The sequence below is a fragment of the Zea mays genome, chromosome 9 (assembly GCF_902167145.1).
Source record: "Zea mays cultivar B73 chromosome 9, Zm-B73-REFERENCE-NAM-5.0, whole genome shotgun sequence".
In the NCBI taxonomy this organism is placed as follows: Eukaryota; Viridiplantae; Streptophyta; class Magnoliopsida; order Poales; family Poaceae; genus Zea; species Zea mays.
Window position 1 is genome coordinate 105995435 of NC_050104.1, and position 24447 is coordinate 106019881.

Consider the following 24447-nt stretch of genomic DNA (forward strand, 5'->3'; position numbering starts at 1 on the left):
TCTGAAGATCATTATATCCCAAAGGAGATAATGCTTCGAAGGACGAAGGTCTTTAACCATTAACAATTGTGTTGCTTTGTTCTTGATGTATAGCATTTGAGAACAAGGACCAACAATGCCTTCTTACCAAGACACTAAGTTTGTATTTGGTCTGCAGACCACATGAATCTATCTGTGGGTTTTACGATGGGATATAGTCTCAAACTCCTATTCAGTTTTAAAGTATGGGACAGTCGAAGTTAATTCTTGTTTTGTTAAAATTGATATGCCAACATGAGATAGATATCAGTTTTCTACACATTAAAAACACCGTTAGTGTATGGAGGCTCATTGACCAATGAAAAAAACTGATGTTCAATCAAACTTCCTATATAATCATCATGCAATTAAACTACCAAAAGTCATAAAAAAATCTTAACTTCCTTGTTTACTTTATCGATATCTAATTCATTCTATGTTAGGAGATATGAAAAAGAGAAATCTCTATTATTTTTTAATGATTCATATTGGATATAATTTTCTATTATTTATATCTCTTGACATAGGGTGGATTAGAACTTAAAATTTGATATATTGATAAAATAAATAATAAACTACATTTATCTCTTGTTTAAAAAGACTTTTGATTGTTTGACTGTACAATGATCGCACAAGAAGCTTGATTCCACATCCGTTTTTGCCTTGGCTAATAGCGATTACTGGGTAGAAAACAATTATCCGTCCCATATAGGCCAATCCTTCTAACCAAGTAAGAGTTGAGATGGTCCCATCCTAAAAATATTGGATAGATTCATTTGATCACATATATTCTACTAACCAAACACATACTAAGGGAAACTAAATACACATGAGGATCCATAGTTGCACACTCATTGATAAAACTATAGGTGAAAAGAGATGGGCTACATCAGCACCCACTCCACTCCAACCTTCTCGAGGTGCGAACCGTCTCCTCCACCTCCAACTTGTCATTAGCAGACTCCTCTTCTACACCTTCTCCATTTTCTACACCTTCTACACCTTGGTGTAGCTCTTCTTCCTTTTATTCTAGGGTGGGGAGATTCAAAATACATTACTTGGTTAGCTCATTCTCCTTCAACGATCTCCTCCTAGACCTAGCCTCAACCCCATTCCATGATTCCATCCCTAGGGCCTCCAAGAAATGATGTCTTTGTGAGTATCGAGGTGAAAAGACAGGAAGAAATACAAAACCGTTTGGGATGGATCCATCGCTTCTATCCCAATGCTCAGTTCCCATGTGCCCTCTTCTCCTCTCCCATCCTTGTTGCCTCTCGAATGCGTTCTCGCGCGTGGCTTCATTCCCTCCCCGCGTGCAACCACTGGTGCGAGCTCACACGCCGCCATGTATAGTGGTAGATCAGTAATGCATCGAAGAGGAGGCTGATTTTCTAATTACCAATAGCGGAGGCAACACAAGCTAGTAGGACTCATTTTCTTTCTTTTTCTTCCACCTTCCTTCTCCTCTACCCTCCACCTCTTTCTCCAATAGAGTGGAGCTCATTTTTCTCTCTTATTCTTGTTCATCCTTTCTTTTCCTCTACCACCCACCCCTTTCTCTAATGGAGTTGCATGGATGCAGGGGGCTGAAGCCCCCACCTCCACTTCAGATATGTTCTTAGCCATGTAGAGCTCACATGGTGCCTCATTGTGGAGAGCGCAACTTTCAGTGGGACCTTGATCGTTGGCTCGTCCTATCCCAACACAACCTTCATGGAATAGGCTCATGCCCGACTCGCTGTAGAGCCTCTCGTGCGACCGATAGTATCTTACGCCTAGGGATGGCAACGAGTGTATGCTCATTAGGTACCACCCAACCATACCCATACTCACTAGTATACATTCTGCCCATGAAGAAACCCATACCAATGTATGGATACCAAAGGTTCATTGATAGTTAAGTTTGGACTAATATTATTTGCTAGTGTTTTTGGATATATTTCAAAGGATGCAGAGTTGATTTGGATGAAGGTAAAGTGGTGATCCAGAAGATCAAAACCTCAAGCAAGACAATGAAACATAATTGAAGACCTCCAAGCACATGCAAGTGTCTTAGGCATAAGATGGAAGAAGCACAACTAAAGACATGCAAAAATGAAAAAATAGAGTACTCAACAACACTAGATGTGTCCTGAGAAGCACATGATGTAACACTAGATACAAGCAATATTGTACTAAGCAAGGTTAATGCAATAGAGTACACAGACACACAGGTGTTCACTAGACATCGCACTAGATATGGCACTTAGAGAAGATTGCAATGCGTTTTAGGAAGTCCATAAGGCACCGTACATGCCTGGTGTAACACTGTCACACCCGGTTTTAAGGGACAAAGCCGGGTGCATCTCATACATGCGCCAAGAAGACAACATATACAATAACAGAGTGTATAGAGATAAATGTCATAAAACATCAGAGTATTTATTACATAGCGGAAGACTTATTACAAAATAAAATAATAAATATAAAACGAACTAAGGATCGTCGGCGCAGATGTCAACTGAGAAACGCCACCTAGATCAGATCAAACTCCTCGCCTTGTGGCTCCTCCTGAACCACATGTTCTTCTCCTATGGGGGGGTGTGAGACAGCAAGAGTGAGCTCACATACGTTCATAGCTCAACAAGTCGTGGGGAATAATGTGGCATGAACTCACCAAAGGTGGGAGTTCATGAAGTGTAAGGCTGATCAATGAAATAGAGGCTGAAGCTGAGCATTGCTTTTATAAGTTGGTCAAAATTTTATTAGCAGTTACTATGTGTAAGTAAATACCAAACCATAATAATAATAAGTAAAAATAATAGTAAAATAATCCCAAATGCAATGAAATGACAGGTTAAGTTTAAGTTCCATAATTTAATCATGTGAGTGTCCGAGCCGCTCATGACCGTGAGCACGGCTAGTATACCAGTTTTACACTCTGCAGAGGTTGCGCATCTTTACCCACAAGTCGTGTTACCCATTTGCCACGGAGTTGATCAGACTCCATACACCTCTACCAAGGAAGCGAGGCAGGGTACCACTACGAGGCCTTTACAAAGTTCCACTAGCTTCAGACTACCCGCTATAGTTTATAGGAAGCTCCAGTGCAGGGTTCTTGCCTGACTGCCATCGCAGCAAAATCAACCCAAGGACCTCCCTACACTGACCACTCCCCTACTGCCCTTGCCCCTTTCAGGTAAGGTAGCCCTCCACTAGCTTTCCTAGTTAATCAGCCAAGGGCGTCCTATTAAACCCTTGTGGTAGCACTGTTTTCCCGGGTGGTTCTCCATGTTCCCATTAACATAATGATCTTATCATGAATAATAATAATAAACAGATAATAAAAAGTATATAACAATAAGTGATAAATATCTTTATACCCAAATCCACATAAAGCGATAGCATATACTACCCAAAAAAATTAGTAGTAAAACCAGTGGTGAAACAAGGTATAAAGATAGTCAAAATCTAGGGTAACCTATTGGGTCCCATCAAAATTAACCTATGCAGATCATTATGATTAATAAGAACATGAATGGGTAAAAGAAGTGATCAAGGGCACAACTTGCCTTCAATGAGCTCCTGCTCAGCTATCCCTACCAGCTGAACCTCAGAATCCACAGTGGCTTGCTCGTCTACTCGCATCAATACAATACATACATGGTATAGCAAAAATTAACATCACAACAAACATGTAAATAAAATACACAGTAATAATCTAGTCATTAAACTAAGATCACAGGAACTGGAATCATTAATTTTGGAGTTATAGATTTTAAGTTATGAATTTTCCAAGGTTTTGTGTATTTAATACATGATTAAGTACTAGATAAATTTTAATGTGTATTTCATGCAACAACAGTGGTACTATTGGGTAGACAATAATATTATAAAAATTTAGGAACTGGAATGGATCAATTTGGAGTTCATATGCATTTTCTATGAATTAAACAAGTTTCTGCAATTTATTTATGCATTAAAACTAATTTATGATATTAATTCCTGATTTTAAATACTTATTGGATTGGGCATCAAATAGCGAAGAGTACAGGGGCTAAACCATAAGTTCTACGCAGACACAGAACTCCCCTAAGTGGACTGCGGGTTTATTACTCCTAAAGCGGAGGGCTCTTTTGCAAATTGGTCTCGGCTGAATGGGTATCTCACGCCCTGGGCCGCAGGATCACAAAGCAACAGCCCAGATCACGCCACCACTTAAAGGAAATGGCGAACGACTGTGACCCTCGGATCATGGATCCATGGCCCAGACTTGCACGCGCGAAAGGGTTCGCCAGATCGATTCTCCACCCCACATCCCTGGATCAACGGTCTGCCCATCATCTAATCTTAACCGCTTGCTACGGAATCAACGGCCAATGGCCCGTCTCCCACCTCCCGGTTGCGACAAACAGAGGGCAACCGGAGCATCGCCGACGAGCAATGTGCCCCGGCCACATAGCTCAATCCCCAGTACCGATCAAACAATCGCGTAGTGTACGACAATGCGAACGCGACAGAGTTTTTCTTACCGGAAGTCGAGGCGTGGAGATCACCGGCCACAGCGGTAGCGGCCCAGCGCGCCACCACGGACTCCGGCGAGCGATTCCGTCTGAGCCAGTGGCCCCAACCGCCCGCCGACGCCATGGGAGCATCCACAAGGTTTAGGCGAGTCTCGTTGACCCGACAGAGAGCCCGCGACGATGGTGAAAGCGCTCGACCAACATGGCGGCTCCCGACTCTCCCCCTCCGACCTCACCTGTCTGCGCGGCAAGGAGCACACAGCAATGGCGGCGCCCAGGGTTCTCATTCCTAGGACGAGAGGCGCTGGCCGAATCTTATAGGACGCGAGATAGTAGCTGGGGCTGGTGAGAGGCACACGCAGATTGCGGCAAGGTTGTTGCTTCCGCGCGGGTTCCGCGCCATTGGTGATCGCAAGGTTGAAGGCACGACGAGGCTTCAGGATCCTAGCGGTCGCGGATGGGGAGCTTGCGTCAGCGCAACAGTTGCGGCCAAATCAGGCGGCTGTTTGACGAAGTCCGGCGGCGTGCGGTGTGAGTGAGAGCCGGTAACAGAAACCAGAGCGAACTTGAGATAAGGTCAGGGCTGACCACAGGGTCCCACAGGCAGAGTAAGGAGGAAAGCCACGCGCGCGCATGGGTGATCGTCAAGCGGGCCCACATGTCAGTAAAGAGAGGTATGACGCTGGTGGGCTGCCGGACTCTGAAGGTTTACTCGGTCGCGCAGGAGAAATGGGCCCGAGTATGGTGATTTGGCCCAAGCAGTGTTTTTCCCATTTTCCTTTCTTTTCTTTTTCATTTCTATTTTTCTTTATCCCCAACTTCAATTTGAATTCAAATTTTAAATTCAAACCTTGTGCATACTTTGTCCTCGAATTATATTGTGAACTTAAGAAATACCAATTTGGGAAATGTATGAATTTTCTTTATATTTTATATACTTTCTTTTTCTTTTCTTATTTTCAACCCTAGTTTTCTATTTAGGGTTTTAATCCAACTTCTAGTAATATTACCTTACTATTATTATCCTTATTGTTTGATTTAATGCACAATCATATAAAAACTCAGCATGATGCACGATTTATTTTTAGGTGTCTTTTGTCATTTATTTGTCTGCTGTATATGGTGTTCGCATGAAACGATAAACATGTATAACACATATGGCTATAAAGTGATATAGTTTCTCTTTTTAGACTTTTCTTACAAAGTGGGTATTACAAATCCTACCCCCCTTAAAAATAATCTCGTCCTCGAGATTTAAGAAGATCTAGGGAAAAGGTAGGGGAAGTCTATGCTAAGCTCTTCTTCTCTTTCCCAAGTAGCTTCATCCTCTCCATGGTGACTCCATTGTACCTTGCACATTTTTATCACCTTATTTCTTGTAACTCGAGTCAAAGTGTCCAAAATCTTGATGGGATACTCAGCATAAGTCAGATCATCTTGCACACTGAGGTCTTCCATTGGTAGTTGCTCCTCAGGTACCCTGAGGCACTTCTTTACCTGAGACACATGGAACACATCATGTACGTCTGACAGATGATCGAGTAACTTCAGTTGATATGCAACTTCTCCCACTCGCTTTAAGATCAAGAAAGGTCCAATGAAGCGAGGGGACAATTTTCCTTAACTTTAAACCTCCTCATACCCCGGATCGGTGACACCTTCAGATACACGTGATCACCCTCCTTAAACTCCAGTAGTCTTCTCCGGGTATCAGCATAGCTCTTCTGCCTTGATTGCGCAATTCTCAAATTCTCTCTTATGATTCGCACTTGTTCTTCTGCCTCTTGTATAAGTTCAGGTCCAAAGAACTGTCTTTCTCCAGTCTGATCCCAATATAGAGGAGTCTTGCATTTCCTGCCATACAGAGTCTCGAACGATGACATCTTCAAACTGGCCTGGTAGCTATTATTATAAGAGAACTCCGCATATGGCAAGCTCTTATCCCAACTTCCACCATGCTTAAGAGCACACGCTCTTAACATATCCTCCAGCACTTGATTAGTCCTCTCTGTCTGCCCATCAGTCTGAGGATGGTAGGCTGAACTAAAATTCAACTTTGTATCCAAGCTCTCATGCAACTTCTTCCAAAACCGAGAAGTAAACTGTGATCCTCAATCAGACACGATCTTCTTAGGCACTCCATGTAGACAAACTATCCGAGTCATATACAATTCTGCTAGCTTGGCTCCCGTGTAATTAGTCCTCACAGGTATGAAATGAGCCACCTTTGTCAATCTATCCACAATCACCCAAATAGAGTCATATCCTGCTGGAGTGTGGGGTAGTCCAACAATGAAATCCATACCAATTTCTTCCCATTTCCACTCGGGTATCTTCAATGGGTGCAATAATCCAGCTGGTCTTTGATGTTCGGCCTTAACTCTTTGACACACATCACACTTAGCCACAAGAGCAGCAACATCTATTTTCAGTCCATACCACCAATACTTTTGCTTCAAATCCTGATACATCTTAGTGCTACCAGGGTGGATTGAGTAATCAGAATCATGAGCTTCTTTCAATATAGTCTCACGGAGGCTATCAATCTCTGGAACACATATCCGATCCTTGAACCATATAGTACCTTGCTCATCCTCCGTGAATTCCGGAACTCGACCTTCCGTAATAAGATCCTTAATCTCTTGAATTTTAGCATCACCAACCTGACCTTTACGAATCTCTTGCTCCAAGGTAGGTTCCAACTCAATGGTGACTCCTTCAGTGTGAGTAACAATTCCTAGGTTGAGTCTCTCAAAGTCTTTTGCTAATTCATCGGGTAGCTGGACAACAAAAGCGGAGTGAACATGCTCTTTCCGACTCAAGGCATCTGCAACCAAATTTTCCTTGCCCGGATGATAGTGAATCTCCAAATCATAATCCTTAATGAGCTCCAACCAACGGCGTTGCCTAAGGTTGAGATCCTTCTGAGCGAATATATACTTCAAACTCTTATGATCTGTGTACACTTGACACTTAGTTCCCATAATGTAGTGTCTCCAAATCTTCAGTGCATGCACAACTGCTGCCAGCTCTAAATCATGAGTGGGGTAGTTCAATTCATGTTTCCGCAACTAACGAGACGCATAGGCGATCACATGTCCTTCCTGCATGAGCACACATCCCAATCCTTGGCCACATGCATCACAATAAATATCAAATCCTTTCTGTAAGTCTGGCATAACCAACACTGGAGGTGACATCAATCTCTCCTTCAATTGATCAAAGCTCTCTTGACATTTCTCATCCCACTTAAATTCTCTTCCTTTCTCCAGAAGCGATGTCATAGGCTTGGCAATCTTAGAGAATCCCTCAATAAATCTCCGATAATATCCTGCAAGCCCCAAGAAACTCTGAATCTCAGTCACGGTAGTGGGCACGCTCCATTCCATTATCTCCTTCACTTTAGCAGGATCCACTGCTATTCCTCCATTAGAAATAATATGTCCAAGGAATGGCACCTTGTCAATCCAAAACTCGCACTTACTGAATTTGGCATAGAGTTGATTATCTCGCAGCTTTTGTAGCACCAACCTTAGATGTTGTTCATGATCACTTTCACTCCTAGAATAGATAAGAATATCGTCGATGAACACCACGACGAATCTGTCCAAATACTCCATAAACACATTATTCATCAAATTCATGAAATAAGCTGGTGCATTGGTTAATCCAAATGACATAACAGTGAACTCGTATAATCCATATCGAGTCGAGAAAGTCGTCTTAGGAATATCTGATGGTATCCCGATCGGAGATCAATCTTCGAGAACACCCTGGCTCCTCTCATCTGATCAAACAAATCCTCAATACGGGGTAATGGATACTTGTTCTTCACAGTGACATCATTAAGTGATCTATAGTCCACACACATCCGCTGAGATCCATCCTTCTTCTGTACAAACAAAACCGGTGCTCCCCAAGGTGAGGAACTCGGATGAACCCTGCCTCCTGTAACTTAGTTAACTGCTTCTTAAGTTCCTTTAATTCTTCTACAGACATCCTGTACGGCCGCTTAGAAATAGGAGCAGTTCCAGGTAAGAGATCAATAACAAACTCAACTTCCCTATCTAGTGGCATTCCTGGTAACTCCTCTGGAAAGACATCCGGAAAATCCCCAATCCGCACGGATGTTGTCACCAACAAACTTCTCATCTACTAAGAATGCCGCTAGTCTGGTGGCAGTAATTACTGCAATTCCAACTTCAAATCTTTCTCCTTTGGAACTGGTGAGTTCTATGGTTCCTTTAGCACAGTGTATAAACTGCCTTTGCCTTTCTTAACCATGACATACCAAGGATCACGTCTATAGTGCCCTCTTCTAACACTATAGGGGTATCCCATCTGGGTTAGAAATACAGGGTAAGAAAGGAAGAATTGTAGACAAGGCGAGTAATTACGAGGAATGTTACTGCGGGGAATTTATTAGCTAAGCAGATTGATGTTTTACCTACTAAAGCTATTTCATTACCTTATGGTGGTACATGCTAAAATGTCCATCTATAATATTTCAATCAATCAAAGAAGCAAATCAGTCATTTATCATCATAACAATCAACCAACATTTTTAAATAGAGAAAATTGTTTTAATTTCGTCTTAGGTTCCCTATCTCTTAAGAATGTCATAAATGTAGGATTCCAAGGTGTGAAACTCATCTTGTCTCAGAGTAGAAAAGGTAAGAATGATCAGAGTTAAACAGTAGAAGGTGAGATAGGATCAAGATAAGATAAGTAGAGAATGAATCAGAGTAAGATAAGTAGGTAATGGTTTGTCCATTTCTATCTAGGTTTCGTCCTACAGTCAACATTTCCTCTGATACCACTTCTGTCACACCCGGTTTTAAGGGACAAAGCCGGGTGCATCTCATACATGCGCCAAGAAGACAACATATACAATAACAGAGTGTATAGAGATAAATGTCATAAAACATCAGAGTATTTATTACATAGCGGAAGACTTATTACAAAATAAAATAATAAATATAAAACGAACTAAGGATCGTCGGTGCAGATGTCAACTGAGAAACGCCACCTAGATCAGATCAAACTCCTCGCCTTGTGGCTCCTCCTGAACCACATGTTCTTCTCCTATGGGGGGTGTGAGACAGCAAGAGTGAGCTCACATACGTTCATAGCTCAACAAGTCGTGGGGAATAATGTGGCATGAACTCACCAAAGGTGGGAGTTCATGAAGTGTAAGGCTGATCAATGAAATAGAGGCTGAAGCTGAGCATTGCTTTTATAAGTTGGTCAAAATTTTATTAGCAGTTACTATGTGTAAGTAAATACCAAACCATAATAATAATAAGTAAAAATAATAGTAAAATAATCCCAAATGCAATGAAATGACAGGTTAAGTTTAAGTTCCATAATTTAATCATGTGAGTGTCCGAGCCGCTCATGACCGTGAGCACGGCTAGTATACCAGTTTTACACTCTGCAGAGGTTGCACATCTTTACCCACAAGTCGTGTTACCCATTTGCCACGGCGTTGATCAGACTCCATACACCTCTACCAAGGAAGCGAGGCAGGGTACCACTACGAGGCCTTTACAAAGTTCCACTAGCTTCAGACTACCCGCTACAGTTTATAGGAAGCTCCAGTGCAGGGTTCTTGCCTGACTGCCATCGCAGCAAAATCAACCCAAGGACCTCCCTACACTGACCACTCCCCTACTGCCCTTGCCCCTTTCAGGTAAGGTAGCCCTCCACTAGCTTTCCTAGTTAATCAGCCAAGGGCGTCCCATTAAACCCTTGTGGTAGCACTGTTTTCCCGGGTGGTTCTCCATGTTCCCATTAACATAATGATCTTATCATGAATAATAATAATAAACAGATAATAAAAAGTATATAACAATAAGTGATAAATATCTTTATACCCAAATCCACATAAAGCGATAGCATATACTACCCAAAAAAATTAGTAGTAAAACTAGTGGTGAAACAAGGTATAAAGATAGTCAAAATCTAGGGTAACCTATTGGGTCCCATCAAAATTAACCTATGCAGATCATTATGATTAATAAGAACATGAATGGGTAAAAGAAGTGATCAAGGGCACAACTTGCCTTCAATGAGCTCCTGCTCAGCTATCCCTACCAGCTGAACCTCAGAATCCACAGTGGCTTGCTCGTCTACTCGCATCAATACAATACATACATGGTATAGCAAAAATTAACATCACAACAAACATGTAAATAAAATACACAGTAATAATCTAGGCATTAAACTAAGATCACAGGAACTGGAATCATTAATTTTGGAGTTATAGATTTTAAGTTATGAATTTTCCAAGGTTTTGTGTATTTAATACATGATTAAGTACTAGATAAATTTTAATGTGTATTTCATGCAACAACAGTGGTACTATTGGGTAGACAATAATATTATAAAAATTTAGGAACTGGAATGGATCAATTTGGAGTTCATATGCATTTTCTATGAATTAAACAAGTTTCTGCAATTTATTTATGCATTAAAACTAATTTCTGATATTAATTCCTGATTTTAAATACTTATTGGATTGGGCATCAAATAGCGAAGAGTACAGGGGCTAAACCATAAGTTCTACGCAGACACAGAACTCCCCTAAGTGGACTGCGGGTTTATTACTCCTAAAGCGGAGGGCTCTTTTGCAAATTGGTCTCGGCTGAATGAGTATCTCACGCCCTGGGCCGCAGGATCACAAAGCAACAGCCCAGATCACGCCACCACTTAAAGGAAATGGCGAACGACTGTGGCCCTCGGATCATGGATCCATGGCCCAGACTTGCACGCGCGAAAGGGTTCGCCAGATCGATTCTCCACCCCACATCCCTGGATCAACGGTCTGCCCATCATCTAATCTTAACCGCTTGCTACGGAATCAACGGCCAATGGCCCGTCTCCCACCTCCCAGTTGCGACAAACAGAGGGCAACCGGAGCATCGCCGACGAGCAATGTGCCCCGGCCACATAGCTCAATCCCCAGTACCGATCAAACAATCGCGTAGTGTACGACAATGCGAACGCGACAGAGTTTTTCTTACCGGAAGTCGAGGCGTGGAGATCACCGGCCACAGCGGTAGCGGCCCAGCGCGCCACCACGGACTCCGGCGAGCGATTCCGTCTGAGCCAGTGGCCCCAACCGCCCGCCGACGCCATGGGAGCATCCACAAGGTTTAGGCGAGTCTCCTTGACCCGACAGAGAGCCCGCGACGATGGTGAAAGCGCTCGACCAACATGGCGGCTCCCGACTCTCCCCCTCCGACCTCACCTCTCTGCGCGGCAAGGAGCACACAGCAATGGCGGCGCCCAGGGTTCTCATTCCTAGGACGAGAGGCGCTGGCCGAATCTTATAGGACGCGAGATAGTAGCTGGGGCTGGTGAGAGGCACACGCAGATTGCGGCAAGGTTGATGCTTCCGCGCGGGTTCCGCGCCATTGGTGATCGCAAGGTTGAAGGCACGACGAGGCTTCAGGATCCTAGCGGTCGCGGATGGGGAGCTTGCGTCAGCGCAACAGTTGCGGCCGAATCAGGCGGCTGTTTGACGAAGTCCGGCGGCGTGCGGTGTGAGCGAGAGCCGGTAACAGAAACCAGAGCGAACTTGAGATAAGGTCAGGGCTGACCACAGGGTCCCACAGGCAGAGTAAGGAGGAAAGCCACGCGCGCGCATGGGTGATCGTCAAGCGGGCCCACATGTCAGTAAAGAGAGGTATGACGCTGGTGGGCTGCCGGACTCTGAAGGTTTACTCGGCCGCGCAGGAGAAATGGGCCCGAGTATGGTGATTTGGCCCAAGCAGTGTTTTTCCCATTTTCCTTTCTTTTCTTTTTCATTTCTATTTTTCTTTATCCCCAACTTCAATTTGAATTCAAATTTTAAATTCAAACCTTGTGCATACTTTGTCCTCGAATTATATTGTGAACTTAAGAAATACCAATTTGGGAAATGTATGAATTTTCTTTATATTTTATATACTTTCTTTTTCTTTTCTTATTTTCAACCCTAGTTTTCTATTTAGGGTTTTAATCCAACTTCTAGTAATATTACCTTACTATTATTATCCTTATTGTTTGATTTAATGCACAATCATATAAAAACTCAGCATGATGCACGATTTATTTTTAGGTGTCTTTTGTCATTTATTTGTCTGCTGTATATGGTGTTCGCATGAAACGATAAACATGTATAACACATATGGCTATAAAGTGATATAGTTTCTCTTTTTAGACTTTTCTTACAAAGTGGGTATTACAAACACTACATACCCCACTGGATAGTGTACTCAAAGAGAGTTGCAGCATGACTAGAGGGGGCTATAATGCATCAGACGTCTCTGGTGCAACTCCATTCAAAACACTGGATGCCCTAACTCAAACGGTCGACAATGTCTACTTCTAATGGTTAGCTGATGTGGGCACACCAAACGTGGTCGGTGATTGCACCGGACATGTCTGCTGAGTGTGCAGAATTTCTGTATCATTTCTAACGTCTAGTTTTGGACTTGGGAGCTTTATATACCATCAAACCAACCATTTGAGGTGTGTGTGGTGTGGGAGTTGAGGAGCATCAAAAGAGAGTTAAGGTTAATTTCTAGTAGCTCTATACACTCAATTGCTCAAAGGTCACTCAATGATTAACATAGGAGCTTTGTGAAGTACTCAGGTTAATTAGATCGCTATTATAATGCTTGCTCTAAGTTTAGGCCTAGTGTTTGAGTGAGGTTAGAACACCTCTTACCACTTGGTTCTTACACGCACGATTGTATTAATTGTATCGGATGGGCTTGTAGTCTTGTAAGATCACACCAACTGTATTTTTGTGTCCGCCACCGTGTACTGGAGGGAATGAGACATGTTGAGTTTTGTCCGAAAACTCAATAGTGAAGACAAATGAGAGCATCCATGAGAGGGAACACCAAATACCCACTTATTTTTTTTTGAAAGGGACGGGCAAAAGATTTGCCGGTCCAATATATTAGAGAAGGAGACAAACACTTACAAGACACTCACGAAGACGAACAAGAGAAAAGGGGGGGGGGGGGGAGAAAGCAGAAGAGCAAAACTCGACTGACTACTGAGACTACAAATCCTAAGCCACTACACTAGAGCGCCAACAAGCTCTCTCACTAAATAAGCGACCTGATCTGAGTTCTTCTGCTGATTTCTGAAGATCCTGTTGTTTCTTTCTAACCATAAGCTCCACCAAAAGTAGATCATAAGCCCATCAAATTTTTTCCTAGATTGCCTATTACAAAGACCTCTTAGATTCCTCCACCAATCATATAACGACTCTGTTGTCTGGTTTCCTCCCAGAAAAGAACAGTTTCCCCATATCAATATTTGGCTCCACACCTCTCTACTGAAAGGGCAATCTTTGCATAAATGGGTTACCGTCTCTAATGCTGAGTTACAAAGACAGCAAACTGGGTTGCATTGCCAATGTCTTTTCTGAAGATTATCAGCAGTCAACACTTTATTATGCAAAAGAGTCCACGCAAAAAAACGACACTTAGGTTCAGTTTTTGCTTTCCAAATGGGGTCAATTTTCATTGTGCAATAATTTGCTGTAAATTGGATCTTATAAGCGTTGCTTGCACTGTACTCACCATCATCTGTCCATCTCCAAGAAATGGAGTCTTCTAAATCGTTGAGCTCGTGTGTACTATTGATGGCCTGCCAAAGGCCGAGCAATTCCTTGAATTCTTCTGCACCATCATAGGGAGAGCATAATTGGATCCAACGGTTGTTTCTCAAGGCCTGGAAAGTTGAAATGTTCTTCCTTTTTGCTTTGTTGAAAAGAGTTGCCCGAACCGGAGTTTGGCCCTCATGTGGTCATGCTTGTGAGTGGCTCCAACGAGAATAACAGGAAGCTCTCGTGGTCATCCTTATGAGTTTGTATCTCTATCGTATTTAAACTTTTGCATTTATTTGTGTACTTTAGTTGTGTGCTCTACCTTTTAAATTTAGTTGTTAGGCTTGAAACCTAGATTGCATAGCTCTTTTGTAGTAGCTACAGTAACACATTAAGTCCCTACACACACTTTGGGGAGAGAAACATTGTAAAACTCTCTCTCGTATAAAACAACGATAAAGTCTTGGCCACAACATGACGAAAATTAAAGTAGGTAAATTTTGACTAGCTTAGGTGTGATCGACAATTAATACAAAATTGTCAAGCAGTTTTATACTACTGCGCGCGCTGCATCATCGTTGGTTTCTATGGAGAGGCAGCAGAACACCGTGGCTGCCACCATGGAGAACAGCTGCGCACCAACCGAGGGAAGACCAGATCCGAAAACTACGCCCATGAACCAGCACACGCCCTGGCTCCACTGCCTCCACATCGCCGGGCCGTGGAGAGAAAACCTGACCGCCATGTCCTGTCCGTAGTAGAGGGAGTACTCGTCCGCCGGGTACATGTACGAGAACGCGTACACGGGGGCTGGGTAGATGAAAGCAGGCAGGATGTTGACGACGAACACGAGCACGGCAGCCTCCTTCCCCCTTGCTCTCAAGAGCCGCCACGCCCGGCGGAGCGCCCAGACGCCGTGGCAGCCTCTGTCCACCGCCGACACGCCGACGCTGACCGGGATCACCGTGGCGAGGTAGATGTAGACGAGAAGCGCCACCGAGAACATCGAGTAGCCACACACAGACTTTACGATCGAGTCGTCAGCGTAGGTCCACGTGGATACGAGTAGCGCCGCGAGTAGAGCCGTGAACGACAGCTCCAGCACGCCGGCGACGGCAGCCGTGCCGAGAAGGCCGCCGCCTCCGGCGATCCTCTCCATGACCACCTTACGCGTGAGGCGCTCGCCGGAGTAGGTCGTGGCGGTGGCGAGGGCGGTGACGAGCTGGGTGGCGAGTTTGCTCGCGAGGTAGCAGAGGTAGATCGCTAGCAACGCAAGCTCCTTGGAGTGGTTTGAGCTCGCGGCGCCGGTAGTGGTAGTGGTCCTGCTGCTGCTCCTTTGTGCTTTGATGTCGGCGAGGATGTCCGTGGCGAGTGGGTGAGCGAAGTGGACGGCGACCGCGATGAAGAGGAAGGTGTGGGCGAAGATGAGCACGAAGGCCTTTGCGAAGAGGCCGGCGTCTTGCGTCGGGAGGAGCAGGGATTCCTCCACGAGCCTGATGCATGGCGACAGTGAGGAGCCTGCTTTGGTGGCCATGGCGTAGTAGTGCTGAGGATCAGTCAAAGGGATAAGATTTAGACATCTTGTAGATGGATTACACAATGCATGGTGCGCGGTGGGCGTAGACTCCGGGTCTTGTTGGCTGAATTATGGTAATAGATGTCGCTGTCATCGGTCTCCTCCCACTAACGACTTGGAAAGCTTGGTCGATGGTCAGGCCGGCCAACGAAGCCAAAGTGCCAAACCGGTAGCGTGTGGAACTGGCTGTGGACTATGGATAACGCATGCATCTGCTGCTTCAAGCGCTGGGTCGAATGAGTTGACAAAAGTATATATAGAAATTGTTTCGGTTTCTTCTTTCACTAAAAATACCAGGCGTGCGAGCATAGAGCCCATATATATATATGTTATAACCACCAGCGGAGAACTATTTCGATAGGAACAAATCTATTTCTGTGGTAGCCTGCTTCCCTGATTCTATATACCTTGCTTCATTCCCCTATAATTAGTTTCCAGCCCGAAGTACCACCATTGTTGGAGTTCTTGGAGTTTGAAAATTTTACAAATACAAGCGGGTTGGTTTTGACCTTGATATGATTAAAAGAGTTTTTTTTCTTCAAAAAGGTAATTAACTTTATGACTATCTTATATTTGTTTTGGAAAATTTATGCATAATTTATGGCACAACTCGGATTTGAGGACAAATTCAAATGCATCTTATATGTGTGCCAAGATAAAATTTCACACATATGATGACTAAGTGTATAGAAACCAGTGTCACAAACTTTATTATATAAGTATAATGTCTTTAAAAAACAACTAAATAAAATAATCTAAATGACGATAGTGACGTTCCCGCTAATGAGTCATAGACGGGTTGACCGGAGTGACGACATCCTAAAGCTCATCAAACTCTTTGTAGTAGTCTTCATCTGATTCACCTGATTCCGAGCGACAAACTCAGCAAGGTGAGTATACTTATGGCATGAGGGAAAACTTTATCGCCGATAACGTATCCGATAAATACGATTTTCCTGTTTATCGCTGGGCCCCGATTTTTTTACATACCTGCAAAATTTTTTGGCCCATTTTGAATTTGGGCCCAAATCAAACGTGTGGCGTCCGACGTGAGCTAGGTTTTCTACAGCCATTTCATTGCAGCCACCAATCACATTCACATCTCTTCCCAGTTCCCACCCGACATCGAGGCCGCCGCCGTCCTGGCGTCCTGCTCGTGCCCTCCGTCAAGAAGAAGCGAGCTCGGCCCCGGCGCCGGGGTGCGCCGCGAGGAGTGGCGAGAGCAGCGGGAGGTTGGCGGGCGAGGTGACGACGGTGAGGCGGAGGCCCCACGCGGCGAGCAGGCCAGCGAAATCGAGGAGCGGCAGCGCGTAGCCCTGTGCGGGGAAGGGGACAACTAGCACGTGCGGCGCCAGGGTAGGTGCGGTGCAGACCGACATCCACACGGCGCGGCAGGCTCTGCGTGACGCGCTCTCGCTGGAACCTTCGCCTTCGGTGCCACCGCCGACTAAGGTGGAGCCTCTGCCGGCGACTGCCCCAGGGTACACCGTGCGGCTGCCGTCTCCATGCCGCACAGCTGGTCCCCCAACTCCCAAGTGTTGATCTCCACCTAGTGCTCCTTGTTGTGGCCCCTGCTCCCGCCCCAACCCAGGCCTCCAGCTTTGCAAGGGCCTCTTCCCCGACCTCCTCGGCGTCGGCGTCCACAGCAGCGTCGAGCCGTTGACCTCTCTCCTTACGGCCTTCTGGCTCCTGCACGTCTGGGTGTTTGATTGAGGAAGAAATTGAGGACGATGTTGAGTCAGATTCTTCAGAAGGTAGCCCAATAAATGTTGAATTATGTGATAGCAGTTCAGATGATGGCACAGGTATTCTATGTGAGGAATGAACTTTCAAGTTCTTTGATAATTTTAACAACATATGACTATTGTAATCTTTTATGGTCTCAAAGTAGGTGATGAGTTTGGTGACGAATGGGAATTTAGAGGACCTAGTGGTGGTGGAGCATGTGAAGTTGGAGCTAGTGGTGATGGATCAAGGGATGGTGAGTGGATTTTCCATTTAGATTGAACTATAACATATTGAATTACATAAGGTAGATAGAAAACATGCTGAGACTTGTATTTATGTTTGTAGGTGCTATGCATGAGCAAGCAGCTCCAAATCCTCCACTTTGTCCAAGATCAACAAGGCTAAAGAAAGTTCCTGTGAAGGAACTTTATAAGGTTAGACAAACATCTGGTCTTTGTATATGAACATCGAATTACAATTTAGCGACTGACTATAAACATGTCAACAGTCACAGTGACAAGTGATCAAAGCCTCTCCAAGGACTATGGACGATTTCATTGTCATATTTTCAGCACATGTCGTCTTTGCCTTATTTTGGACTTTTGATTCATGTGCTTGTATGCTATACTATATAATGTGCTAATGTGTGAACTATGAATGGACTATATATGAATGTGTGAAACTGTGAACTATGAATGTGTGAACTATGAATGTGTGAACTATGAATGACTATGAATGTGCGAATTATGAATGTGCTAATGTGTTGTTTTATTTTGTTAAATGTCTAGATATAATCAACATGATATTCTAGATAAACTGGCATTTTTTTTCCAAATTCGTGCCGAAAAAATTACTTATCGCTGATAGAAATCCGATAAACCTGATAATCCTGTTTATCGCCAACCTCCGATATTTTTCCCCTATCGATAGAGTAAACCCATGGTACCCAACAAGTGTGTAGGAAAAAGTGTAGCTAAGGTTGAGTCGTTTAGCTTTTAATTTTGTTGGTCAAAATTTTATTAGTAGTTAATAAGAGTATATATCATCACAATTAAATAAATAATCATAAATGCAATACCAATATAAAATGCATGTCTAATTTATTTTAATTCCATAATTTAATCATATGAAGATCCGAGCTGCTCTTGATCATGAGCATGACTGATATTTCGGTTTCAAACTCTATAGAGGTTGCACATCTTTACCCACAAGTCGTGTTAATCCTCACCACACCTCACCATGCCACGCCATGCCTCGGCTTTGCTTGACGCGCGCGCGTCTATGCCTTCCCAATAGCCAACTTCTCAATATATGGCCACTAGACCACACACCCCACTATTTAAGTTGATTAACCTCTCTTCCAATTAGAAATATGGGATTAAGTTCTTAGTGACTCTTAGTATTTCACATGGGCCTTGGAGTTAATTAGACACAATATTGTTATATAACAACACCATATTACAGCAATCCCCACCTAACTCTAAGACATAAGTGAAATACTTCCAGTTTCTCTATTGTTTGATATACTAGTGGTTTATGGAGACCGTTAAGTTGAACATCCATCTAAAACAAAGGTTATACACATATAACTGACCAATAGATTATACCTTGAATTCACAGTTTTGTGTGGATCGGTTTTACCATAGTTTTTTGCTAGTACTAGACCGCCAAATGCATTCCCTCAATTTGAAGCATATGAGTCATACTTGTTGACCTTTCATGAGCTTCTAGAGTTCACCAAAAACCCATAGCCTATGACTAGTAGTCTGGCTCATACGGGTCATTCCTTAAAGATGTTCTATAGGACAACATTTCCATGTTGCAATTTCCATGTTGGCACATTGAGTTGATGAAGTATGGGCCCTTTAATTCATGCGACTTCAACTTGATCCATTATTAAGAAGCACACTTGGCATCGAAGGGTTGAGAACAACTTAGGAGTGTGTTGCATGGATCATGGGGGCTATGTGAAACTTATGGGCTCATAGGGGTGGTTGGTTGACCCACTTACTATGGTCCCGCTAACCCACCTTCTGCATTTTGCTAAGATCTGCAATACTCCATATAAATGCAAAACTTGTCATTGATAAAATATACACTTCATATGTTTATCTTTATTTTATTCCAAGGTTGTTGATGCTAATTTGAATGTATTAACTTGTGATACTTTTACTATCAACAACGTTGTTCCCATGGTTTGTCATGCATTGTTCTCGTCCCCATCCCCATCTATTGTGGGCCATCCCTGTCAGGTCATCCCCATCCCCTTGGTTCATATCCTTACCGTCGTCAGCCCAAGGAGAGCCACCACCCAAATCCTATCTTTCAACTATAAGTGAGTCATCGAACCTACATTCTCCATTGGTTTTTTATATTCTGATATTTAGAAAGAGGTTAAAAGTGACGTTAAACAGATAAATTGCTACTCTGTTTACAATGCCTATCACATACATGAATTGCCAATCGCCAATCTTCAATATTTTAAGATAAAAATGGTGATTTGTTTATATTAATAATACACGTCACAATAAATTTATGACATAAATATCCTATGTGAATCAGTCTAGTATTGAGCTTACTAAATGGAAGTGAGAACACAACAAATTTCCTAGTGTATGGTGTTTTTAACCTACCTATAAGCATGATGTTAAGTGAAAGAAACATCTATATATCAACATCGTGATTGTGATTAGTGTAGATTATTTAAATAAATATATAGTTACTTTCTAGTTAGATTGGTTACCATGATGTGTCAATATTTAGTAAGTATCATGATAGGTTAACCAAATTGATGGTTGCCTATTAGTCTTGTGGGAAAATGTTACTTATTATGAAAATGATTTATGAGTACTATGAGAAACATAACTTGTGTTTTCATGATAAGTCATATTGGGTCCCTCCCACTTTCTCCCTAGGCACTTGGATTCCTTCCTAGAGCTACACCATTTGTGCCAATTTTTCAGCCTTAGGGTTCCATGTTGTGACTATAAGTAGTATTAATCTTTTCTTATACTCAATTTAACATATATTCTATTTTATCCTAACACAATTTTGCAATTAGTCTTAGATGATTGAGCCAATTCAATGGCTTTTATTGTGCTACTAACATTAGATGTCAGGATTTCATGCCCATAGTGTGGACATGGATCTTACTGTGCTATGGATTTGAACATTGCTTTCAAGATAGGATGGGCCTAAAGAGATAGTAGAAGTTAGCAATGCACGAACGATGGCGCTGAGCCATTTTTTGTATAAGTGTTTCTCCACGCCTAAATCATTTCGTGTGGCTCTTCTGGCTCTCGTGCCGAAGCTGCATGCGGAGTCGATATTGGAACCACACCAAAAGTCAGATTTTTTGAACTTTGACCAACAATATATACAAAATTAAATTATTTTAAACTAAAAGAATTATATATTATGATAGTTCAAGTCATGATAAATCTAGTAACTTAAATTTTATGTTGTAAAATTTTATAAGACATCCGGTATAACTGGTCAAAGTTGATAGTGATTAACTTAGGACAAACCTAAGACACATGTAGATGGAGGAAGTAGTCTTTTGTATAGACAGTATAGTAATGACCTTTACCCCACCAGAAAATTAAGCAAACTGCACTTATTCCTTTTATCAAATCACATATTCACATCCACGAAAACTGAAATGAATTGGAGAAAACAGGGTAACATCGACCGATATTAACAGATCGTATGCATTAATAATCAAGCAGCAATTTGCTCCTTGGTAGAAACCTTGACGTACTCCGCCGCCGATGCCTCGGTGCTCCCCTTGCACTCGTAGTAGAACGCGGCCATGGTGCAGGTCGCAAACAGCTGCAAGGCGGACATCAAGATGACGTACAGAAACTCCAGGAGCAACCCTGCTGCCATGTTAGTAAGCTCGCGTCTCTTGGCCAGAGTGTACATAGGGGTCAAGGCTGCGGCGAGCACGCCAGTGACAGAAATGAAAAGCATGACCCGTCTGCGCTTCCCCTTCAGCAGCCGCCACGCCCTCCCAAGAGCACCAGCGCCGTAGCAGCCGGGCTCGGCCACTGCCACGACGACACTCATGGAGCAGAGGAAGGAGAAGTACACGAGGAAGACGAAGAGAGGCAGGAGGAGCAGCGACCCCACGAAGAACAAACCGTAGTATTTCTTGATCATGAGGACCATGACCAGAGTAGACATGGCGACAAGGAGCGCGACGTAGGTGATCTCCAGTGCGCAGACGAAGGCGAACGTAAGCACGGGGCCTTTCACCTGCGCCTTGACTCTGCCGAGGAGCGACCCGAAGGTGTGCAGCTCACCGGAATATGTCGAGACGGCGGCAAAGAAGACGACGATCTGGATGGCTGATCTGATGACGGCGCCAAACAGAAAATAGGCTGTGCTGGTGAGCAAGAGAGCCCTGGTGTCAGCTTGGGTCTTCCGGATGAGTGGAAGTAAGTCCGGGCTACGGAAATCGGTGCTGTTGAGCGCCTTTGTGTCGAGATTAAGCTCGACTGCGAGGGGCTGGACGACGAGGTCGTTGCCGACGAGGAGTAGACAGGTGGAGGCGGCGATAACTGTGAAGACAGCCGCGAAGAGCCTCCGGTTGTGGCTCGGGAGGAGCAGGCCTTCTTTGAGGAAATTGAAGAACGATGGTGGGGTCGAGCTTATTTGCCCGGTTGCCATGGCTGGAGGTGGAGGCTTGAAGCTCGCGCTAGCTAGCTAACTAGAGAGACAGACAAGCTGAGGTCGAATAGAAGATGATGACCTTTAAGGGCATGGTTGAGTGAAGAAGCATGTTTGGACAACAGCAATCTTATAGAAAAATGTTGATGCCGAATTGCCACCCGAATAGAAAAAGTCGCCGGCCGTTGTGAGAAGAGTCAGCAGTTAGCACATTGATATAGCCTATGTTGCGTACGCGTCGCGTAGCCGTTATTTCTGAAATCTGAACGCGCTTATGACTTATGAGTTATGACGGGGTTTGGAAAAATTTTATATTCTACGGAGCATTTCTCTGTAGCTGTAGTGCGGAAGAAGTCCATCTCAGGCTGTCTCCAACAAGAACTGTAAATGATTATGTAGTCTAAATATAGAGGACATAGACGTCCGATGTGACTACAACAAAATCCGCTAAATCGTTCGCTAAAATTTCTCGTCCAGCAAACCTGGGGGACTGGTAAGCGATCGCAATACACTGTTTCACTCGGCGCGCGTCCTTCTGTTCACTCCCGCGCAACCGAAGGTAGAAGAAGACGTGGAGTCGCCGAGCCGACGCAGCTTCGCCACCAACTCCGCGACGTTCGACGCTGGCCACCGCCGTGCGCAGGGCAGCGACCTTCCTCCTGCGCTCCTTCTCCGGCGAACGTACTCCTGCGCTCTCTCTCCGACGAGCCATGCCGCTCGGCAACCGATATCAAGACAGCAGCTCCCCTGTTCGACGAAATGTCTCTAAAGCAAAATAGAGAGATCAACTATGTTTTTTTTTTGTCCAATAAGAATTTCTTTTACAAAACATACTTAGATAGCAATTTCTTCAGAAAGAAAGATTACTAAATTCGATTACATAATGTAATTATTTTCATCCGTCCATAATTCAATTTCGACTGCACATGGATGTTTTTTGTTTGCGTGTCCGATAAGGAAAATATTTACAATACAAATGTCTGGTAGCTTATTTGGCTAAATATGAAGAAGAGTAATTTCACCATAAAATGAATATATATTCTGTAGCATATTTTAATTTCACGATATACGAACGATTTTTTAGAAAAGGTGTATGTTGTGAAATTTGGTAAAAATGTAGATATAGAGAACTCATTTTAGGGAATGTTGCTGAGATAAAGAAGATATAGTTGACAAAATCTTTTAGAGTGTATTGTAGAAGACAGAATAATCCTTTAGAGGGTATTTGAGGAATCACTTCATAAAAAATAATGTGGTGTGTTGTGACCATGCTTCGTCGCCGAAGGTCCTGCAGGAAGAAACACCTTCGGCAAAACCTGTTTATACGTGATACCGAAGCTACCGCTCATGAATCTTCGATATTATAGCGTATCCGAAAATGAAGGGTCGAACCGACTTAAAGATGGAATGACTCTTTAGTCAATAAGGGTCTGAGTCATAATTGTAATCTTTTGTAAGAGGTATGATTGTAATTTCTTACAGGATGTGTCCTGTGCCTATAAATAGTGAACAATACTCCTTTACTGTTCACGAAATCCTGTAATTGCTAACGCGTTACTCTGGAATTATTGTTTTCTGTCAAGGCGAAGGTATAAATGTGACTGAACATCATGTTTTAATATTTCAATTTATATTATAAAATGAGTAAATGATGTTATTTATTCTTGGTATTCTTTAACGTTTTATATTTTATATTTCATTTTGCATTATTTTGTTTCAGATTACGAAGGTAGAACCTTCGTAATTTATCATCCATAACCTTCGTCCGAAGCTCATTAAATCCTCAGGGAAATAATGCTTCAGCGGACGAAGGGCTTTAACATTTAACATTCTATGTTGCCTTGTTCTTAATTCATAGCAATTGAGAACAAGTCCCCAACATTGGCGCCCACCTCCGGTGAACCCACTTCCACTTTTTTGAGACGATGGCTTCGTTCAAGAATCAAGCTGGAACTGCTTCGGCTCCGAAGTTGATCCTCCCGATAACAGGCGGTTCATGTTCAGAGCCGGCTAACAAGAAACAGAAGAAGGAGGCACAAAGAAGAGTACAACATGTAGGGGTACAAGGACCCTTCATCAAATCAAGATGGTCTCACATCCCAATTACCTTCTCTCAAGAGGATCTTCAGCTCAAGGATTACCCACACAATGATGCTATGGTTATCTCTTGTGTGATCAAAGGATTTCTGGTCCACAATGTTTTGGTTGATACAGGCAGTGCAGCGGATATTATATTTGCTAAGGCCTTCAGACAAATGCAAGAGTCCGAAGACAAGATTCATGATGCTACGCACCCTCTTTGTGGCTTCGGAGGAAGGCAGATTGTAGCACTTGGTAAGATT

At 43.4% G+C, this 24447-nt stretch overlaps 2 protein-coding genes and 1 long non-coding RNA gene across 3 annotated transcripts; 1 reads left to right on the forward strand and 2 right to left on the reverse strand.

Moving 5' to 3' along the window:
* Positions 1-14610: 14610 nt before the first annotated feature.
* On the reverse strand, positions 14611-15569 carry LOC100273268 (uncharacterized). The gene has a single exon (NM_001147709.1). The coding sequence runs from the start codon at positions 15287-15289 to the stop codon at positions 14681-14683; it is 609 nt and encodes a 202-aa protein (NP_001141181.1). The 5' UTR covers positions 15290-15569; the 3' UTR covers positions 14611-14680.
* Positions 15570-21035: 5466 nt separating this feature from the next.
* Positions 21036-22206, reverse strand: LOC100275684 (uncharacterized). The gene has a single exon (NM_001149712.2). The coding sequence runs from the start codon at positions 22103-22105 to the stop codon at positions 21155-21157; it is 951 nt and encodes a 316-aa protein (NP_001143184.2). The 5' UTR covers positions 22106-22206; the 3' UTR covers positions 21036-21154.
* A 256-nt stretch (positions 22207-22462) lies between these two features.
* LOC100278487 (uncharacterized) lies at positions 22463-23011 on the forward strand. Its single transcript, NR_157163.1, has 2 exons — positions 22463-22598; positions 22665-23011. It is a non-coding gene; the product is annotated as an uncharacterized lncRNA (long non-coding RNA).
* The last annotated feature ends 1436 nt before the right edge of the window (positions 23012-24447 follow it).